We start from the raw sequence: 7733 nt of genomic DNA on the forward strand, positions 1-7733 counted from the left end.
GGAGCCTCAGCTCCCAGCCCCCACCCTTCCCGGCGGGTGAGCAGACAAGCCTCTCAGGCTGGTGAGTGCTGGTTGGCACCAATCCTCTGTGCGGAAATCTCTCCACTTTGCCCTCTGCACCCCTGTTGCTGTGCCCTCCTCTTTGGCTCCAAAGCTTCCCTCCTGCCCACCCCCGTCTGCTCCAGTGAAGGGGCTTCCTAGTGTGTGGAAACTTTTCCTCCTTCACAGCTCCCTCCCAGAGATGCAGGTCCCATCCCTATTCTTTTGTCTGTGTTTTTCCTTTTTTCTTTTGCCCTACCCAGAGACGTGGGGAGTTTCTTCCTTTTGGGAAGTCTGAGATCTTTTCCAGTGTTCAGTAGGTGTTCTGTAGGAGTTGTTCCACATGTAGATGTATTTTTGATGTATTTGTGGGGAGGAAGGTGATCTCCACGTCTTGCCCTCTGCCATCTTGAAAGTCCCCCCAAATTCACAAAGCTGGTTAGGAGAAGTGCTGGAAGTAACTCCTATGCCTGTGGCTCTGCTTAACCAGTTTAATACCTCCTGTGTGGAGGCCATTCTCCAAAAGCGGTGGAGAACTGAGGAGAAGAGGAAAGTCACTCGCTCAACAATAACTCTGGAATACGTACACTTACACCTACATCTCCTAATGTAGCTTTATAGTAACTCTTAAAATCAGTTTTGTGTATAATAATTTGCTAGGGCTGCTATAACAATGTACCACAAACTGGGTGGCTGAAACAACAGAAATTTATTGTCTTACAGTTCTGAGGCTAGAAATCTGAAATCAAAGTGTCAGCAGGGTTGGTTCCTTAAGAGGGCTGTGAGGAAAGGATCTGTTACAGGTCTCTCTCATTGGCTTATAGATCATCAGCTTCTCCTGGTGTCTCTTCACATCATCTTCCCTTTATGCATTTCTGTCTCTGTGTCCAAATTTTCTCTTTATTTAATAAAGACATCAGACATATTGGTTTGTGGTCCAGCCTCATGACCTCATTTTAACTTGATAATGACTCTATTTCCAAGTAAGATCACATTCTGAGGTCCTAGGGATTAGGACTCTGACATATATGTTTTAGGACTCTCAACAGAACTATAAGAGATTTTTGTTTATTGATCTGATGGTGTCCTGTGACATTGCTCAGCTCACTTACTAGTTATAGTAGAGTTTTTTTTTTTTTTTTTTTTGCAACATACAAACTTTATTTAACAAAAGTAACAGGTAAAGTCAAACAGGCACTTACATTAAAAGAAAATCTGACTAGAAGAAATTTTAAACACCTTACAGTAACCTACTTGCAGTTGCACTTAACTGAGCTCTGTTGCTGTGAAGAATACAGCTCATGCACAGGAATGGATGAACACTTTGTACATTTTTCAAGTATTCACTGAATACTACCTTATATACACATATACATTAAATTTGAAAAAGATTTAATTGATGATCCCCAGATATACTTCATTTTTGTTGATCTTTTGGAAGAGGTCGTCTAAAGAGAAGAATGTGTGGTTCTGGCTCATGAATCATGTAATGAACCCAGCCTAGACTCTGTTGGACACCAAGTCTCCTCCACTCCTCTTCAGATATCAGATGGGTTTTGGGTACTTGTTTGGAAAGTTCTCTGGGTAACATGACATGCCGGTACTCGTAGTGCTCATCGAAGTACTTGTCCGAGTAGTAGATCTGCTTATGGGCCATCCTGCGGGAGGGCGGTGGGCAGCACGGGACTGGAGCGATGAGGCGCGAAGAACGGGCGCAGGCGAGCGACACGTCCTCGTCAGGTGAAGGCAACGACTCGACTGAGACCAACCGACCGTAAGCCAAACGAGTCCGGTTTCTATAGTAGAGTTTTGTTGTTGTTGTTCTTAGGTGCCTTGGGGTATGCTACATTGGCAATCAAGTTGTCTGTGAATAGGCATCATTACCTTTATTTCTTTAAAATCTGAATACTATTGAATTCTTCTTCTTGACTAATTATAAATGCTAGAGGGGCTTCCCTGGTGGCGCAGTGGTTAAGAATCCACCTGCCAGTACAGGGGACACGGGTTCGAGCCCTGGTCTGGGAAGAGCCCACATGCTGCAGGGCAACTAAGCCTGTGTGCCACAACTACTGAGCCTGTGCTCTAGAGCCCTCGAGCCACAACTACTGAGCCCACATGCCACAACTACTGAAGCCCGTGTGCCTAGAGCCCGTGCTTCACAACAAGAGAAGCCACTACATTGAGAAGCCCTCGCACCGGAATGAAGAGTAGCCCCCACTCGATGCAACTAGAGAAAGCCCGTGCAGCAACGAAGAGCTAACACAGCCAAAAATAAATAAATAAAATAAATAAATATAAATGCTAGAACTTCCAGTATGATAATAAATACGGGTGGTGGGAGTAAACATCCTTCCCTAGTAGAGGAAAATTATTTCATTTTTCAACATTATGCATGATGTGAGCTACAGATTATTTATAGATATTCTTCATTGAATTGATTGTTTCTTTCTATTGCTTGTTTATTCAGAGTGTTTTTATCATCAAAGAATAATAAATCTGTCAATATATTTTCTCCATCCATTAGTATGATCACATTTCTTTTTTTAACATGGCATTTTATATCATGAAATACATTGATTTTTCTGTGTTGAAACAGCTTTGCATTTGTGAGGTTATACTTGGTTGTGATGTATTATGATTATTATATATTTCAGGGTTCAAATTGTTGATATACTGTTGAAGATTTCTGCAATCATATTTATACTGGATATTATTTTTTTTGTGTGTGTTATCTTTGTCTTATTTCAGGATAAAGTTATTGATGAACTCATTAGAGTGAGTTGGGAAGTTTGTATCTTTTGAATAGATTGTGAAAAACTGGTGTTATTTCATTCTTATTGATGCTAAGTAAAAATCATCAGTGAAACCATCTAAACCTGGATTTTTCTTTTTGAAGACTTGAAACTATTAATTCATTTTTTTAATTTATGGAGGAATATTCAGAATATATATTTCTTTTTGAATGAATTTTGGTAATGTGTATCTTTCAGGGAATTTTTCCATTTTATCTAGATTGTTGAATTCATGAGCATAAAATTCTTTTTACTGTTTCCTTATTATCATTTCAGTGTCTGAGGAGTGAGTAATTATGCCCCAGATTTCATTCTTGAGGTTTATAACTTGAATCTCCTCTCTTTTCCTGTCAATTTAGCTAAAGTATAAAAATATGGGTATACATATTTTTAAAATATGTGATAGAAATTTGTTAATAATTTTCTTATAACAATAAACTTATGAAATAACTTAAGAAAAGCTTAATCATAGAACTGATATAAAATGCCAATATTTGAAAAACATTAAAAATTCATAAGTATAAAATTCAAATTGAAACAGTTTTTACCTATATATATATACAGATATTAAAATAAAAACAATTGCTTTTGAAAATGGGACCTTTTATCCTGTTGAAAATATGTGTAAATGTGCAGATTAATTAACTACATAATTCCAGTTTTTGTAATTAGCTGTAAGGAAGTCTTACAAATATTTATACATCAGCAAGCTTGTATTAATGTTATTTACAAGATTTTTTTAAGTTGAAAATTAAACTCTAGGCAAAGCTTAACTTACAAAAGTATATTATGTATGATGATTTTGTTAATGTGTTAATTCTTCAAGGATGAATTAAATTTTCAGAATTCCTTTATTGTGCCTCTCATGAGTATGGGCACAATAGAAGATTCTCGAAGGACTTCAGAAGGTAGAAAAGCAGCCATTTTGTAGTACACACATGTTTTTGCTGGTCACCTGCTTGATGTGAAACATACCTGGGACCACAAGTGCTCTTTTTTGAAGTTAAACTTTTTATTTCATTGCTTGTATTGCTTCAAAATCCAGGTCATGGCAAGATCAGGACATATATAAAAATACCTTGGGAATGTGCAGTCTTAACCACTGGACCACCAGCGAAGTTCCTCTTCCATTTTGTATAGGTGTTTACAGCTATAAATTTTCCTTTGAGTACTCCTTTTGCTGGTCTCACAAGTTTTGGTATGTTGTGTTTCATATTTACCCATATCAGTGTATTTTCTAATTTCCTTTATGATATTCTCCTTGGTTATTTAAGAGAGTATTGCTTGACTTCCACATAAATTTTCCAATTTCCCCCCCCCCAAAAAAAACCTTATGATACATTAAATTCTCCAAAATTACCAAAAATTGCAATAAGAGTAACACTTCCATTACTGGAGATTTATTATGCAAATAACATAAAATGAAAAGATGAGAAAAGGTAACACCAATTTTCTGAGTTACAGTTTATTCTGTACGACTAGGGGCCACAAGTTCAGACTGCAGAGCTGCAGCTGGAAGCAGACCCTCCAGTTTGATTCTGGATGATGTGGTGATACACCACACACCGACCAAGATAACTAGAGCTTTGAAAATAGTAAAAAGAAGAGTGATTTCCAGGGGCAGGATTTTAAATAAGATGCAGGTGGCCCAGGACATAGAAAGTTTGCCAGATTAAATATGGTACATTAGTGTACCATGTTCACATTAGTGTTCATGTTCACTTGCTATCCAAGCAAAATATGTGTGGTCGGTCTTTCACTCCTGATACAGCCTTGACATGGCTTGTGGTTACTCTGCCTTCCTATGGATCCTCCTTCAGCTTCCCTGACTCCTGGAATGTGCATGTGAGTTTAGCTCCATTAGTAAGTTTCCTGGCTTCTGTAAGACACTCTTCATATCAAGGTCAGAGGGAACAAGACTGGACACGGATTTTAATCTGTCCTCATGAGGTGCAGCTCATGCTCAGAGGTCCAGCCTGCTCATGATCTCTCCTTTCCAACTGCTCGCCTTGTGGATTTTAAGCTCCAACATCAGACTCAGAGACACCAGCCTTGCAGTGGCTGGTGAACCACATCTCAAGTTTCATAAGCCAGTTCCCCATGAAAGACAGATAAATGATATGTACATACATAAGTATTTAGATACACATTTACTAATAAATTCTGCTACTGGTTCTGTTTTTATGGTTGAACCCTGACTGATAACATTATCAAGCAATAATATTTTTAAAGGAATGTTATTGCTATAATATTTAATGAGAATATTGTAGGAAAAAGTGACATATGAAGGATGATTTCTGGAAGATCCGAAGCCATGTTTGATGAAAATAAATTTAACACAATGTTAATAGTATTTGTTGTGGGTTGAATTATGCCCAATCCAAATTCATATGCTGAAATCCTAACTACTCTGCTTTGTACCTTAGAATATGTCCTTATTTGGAGATAGGGTCTTTACAGATGTAATCAAGTTAAAATGAGGACATTAGGGTGGGCCTTAATCCAATTGGACTGGTGTCCTTATAAAAAAGGGAAATTTGAGGACAACACACACACATAAGGAGAATGCTACAGGAACATCAAGGCAAAGATTGAGGCGATGCATCTACAAGCCAAGGCAAATGAAAGGTGGCTGTCAAGTCACCTGAAAAAGAGGGAGTTAAAGAGTGTATACTTCACTGTCCTCAGAAGAAATCAACCTTGTTTAATCTCTGATTCCTAGCTTTCAGAACAGTGAAACAATACATTTCTCTATGTTTAAGCCATTCAGTTTATGATACCTTGTTAAGACGGCCCTAGCAAACTAACACCGTATTTTTGTATGAATTCTTAAATTATACTTTTTAAATAATTGTTTCTAAGTGTACTTCAACGAACACAGTTTTCTTTTACAGTTTCAAAAATGAAAGTAACATAGATCGATTTGATATTTTATTAAGTACTTCTAAGAAGCAACAGCATCCTGGTTAATATTTAATAGATAGCGCAGAATTTGTTATTTTCTTCAGAGAAAATTTCCTCGAAGTGTTGGCATATTCATGTAAATAAAGCATGGGCCACTACATTTCTCACTTTAAACAGACTGTTTTCAGTGATGTTATAAGATATTGACATTTAAATCAATTATTTGTTATTTGTTTCCTCTGATTAAGGTCCCTTTGTATTGTATTTTATTCACTACATAGGCATATGCAGTGTTATGCAGTGAATAAAGTCAAGAAGCGTGAACAGTGATTGCAAAAATATCTTCTTAATATGGAAGTGAAAGTGTTCAAACACTAAAAGGTTGATTGATACTGCTTTATGCCCATATGGTGTTGAAAATATGGACTATAGGTGTCTTTGGAACTTTGTTTTGTGTGTGTATTGATTAGTTTTGTTATAGGGGAAACAAAAATAACTGTAGGCATCGTACAGTCCTGTAAATGGATGGCTCTAATTGAACAAACAAGAGTTTCTGAATAATGTAGCCAATCGTCTCTTGAATAGGATATTTTAAGATCCAAGCATATGCCTATTAACACTGGAAATTTTATTGGACAATTGAGATATAATCCTTGACTAGTTTAACTTCTACTTTCTTATTCATGGGAATAGAGATAGTGATGAGAGTAGAAGACTGAATCTGTTAACATCTGAAAATGTAAGTGTGTGTACATACACCCACAAACACATTTCAAAATATTAAACATTGAGTTAAGTTCTGTTGTATTCACAATGCTAATATAACAGATTTGGCCTCTGATGAGGGTGTCAAGAATCTAATCTGGGTAGACTCGGATCAGCTCCTCTATGAGCATTTTTGGTGTCTCCCGGTGGTCAGAAGGAAGGCAGTTGTGGAACCTGTTGGGCCGACTGGTTTCCAGCCAGAGACATTCAGGAAGTTTTTAGCTTTGTATTTGCATGGTGCTGTGTGAGCCAAGGACCATTCTGAGGCCTGGAGCTCCCTGTGCCCCTCTCCCCCTGAGGATCCTGGGGCCTGGGTGGTGCCTGGGGCCTGCTCGGAGCCCGGTGCTCCTTTGGCTGGTGGTCTCGCTGACAATAAAGAGCCCTTCTGGTGCACTGGAGCCTGTGCTTGTGAGGGTGCCGTCACACACAGAGGTAAATAAATGGGTCACATTGGCTTGAGAGGCAGAACTGTACTTTAGAAACAATCTTGAGATAAATGCATTAACGAAAGTGTGTTCAATATTCTATGATAATGCCAGGAGAAATGAAATTGTTTTGTGGGGTCAATTAGGGAAATTATCACCATGGTAGAGGCAAATGATTTGAACATATATATGCTTGCTTTCAATCTATCTGTTCTTCTGGATTCCATAAGTGCAGATGCCATGCATCTTCTGTCCATCATTGTATACTCAGTGCATATACAAGCTTGCAGAATAGCTATGAAGTCAATATTTATGGTATAGATGAATGAATCATCTAAAAGAAATCAATAGTATTTTGGAATGAGGTCTCCTATAACTTCTACTTAAAAAAAATTAGTTCTTGATCAGCAACTTCTAATGCCAAAATAGGTTCAAGTTTTCATTACTATGCTCCATGATTATAGTAGTAAATTCCTCTTGGTGTTACTCCTCTGCCTTATCACCTGAACAATAGCTGTTTTTATTGTCTATACAATAAAATCAAAGACGATAACCCATTACAATCTACTGCATGATACCTTTCCTAATATATTTCACACTGTATTTTCCCTAAATCCCTTAATTCTAAACAAATTGCTTTTCTCATTTTCCCTATACAAAGCCATAGATATTTATTTCTCTCCAACATTTTACAAAATATTACATATTTTGGGGGACGATTGCTTTTTGTTTTTTCACTCACCAAAATTCTGCCTGTCTGTCAAGACCTGGTTAGGGACTTGCTTCCAGAAAAAACTTCCCCAGCATG

At 37.6% G+C, this 7733-nt stretch overlaps 1 protein-coding gene across 1 annotated transcript; it reads right to left on the reverse strand.

Annotated features, from left to right (window-relative positions):
- Positions 1-1224: 1224 nt before the first annotated feature.
- On the reverse strand, positions 1225-1766 carry LOC132352554 (cyclin-dependent kinases regulatory subunit 2-like). Its single transcript, XM_059903114.1, has one exon. The coding sequence runs from the start codon at positions 1694-1696 to the stop codon at positions 1457-1459; it is 240 nt and encodes a 79-aa protein (XP_059759097.1). The 5' UTR covers positions 1697-1766; the 3' UTR covers positions 1225-1456.
- Positions 1767-7733: the final 5967 nt, after the last annotated feature.

Source organism: Balaenoptera ricei, chromosome 18 (assembly GCF_028023285.1).
Source record: "Balaenoptera ricei isolate mBalRic1 chromosome 18, mBalRic1.hap2, whole genome shotgun sequence".
NCBI classification, from domain to species: Eukaryota; Metazoa; Chordata; class Mammalia; order Artiodactyla; family Balaenopteridae; genus Balaenoptera; species Balaenoptera ricei.

Coding starts and splice junctions, on each gene's coding strand:
- LOC132352554 (XM_059903114.1), bottom strand. CDS start 1,696: ATGGCCCATAAGCAGATCTACTACTCGGACAAGTACTTCGATGAGCAC.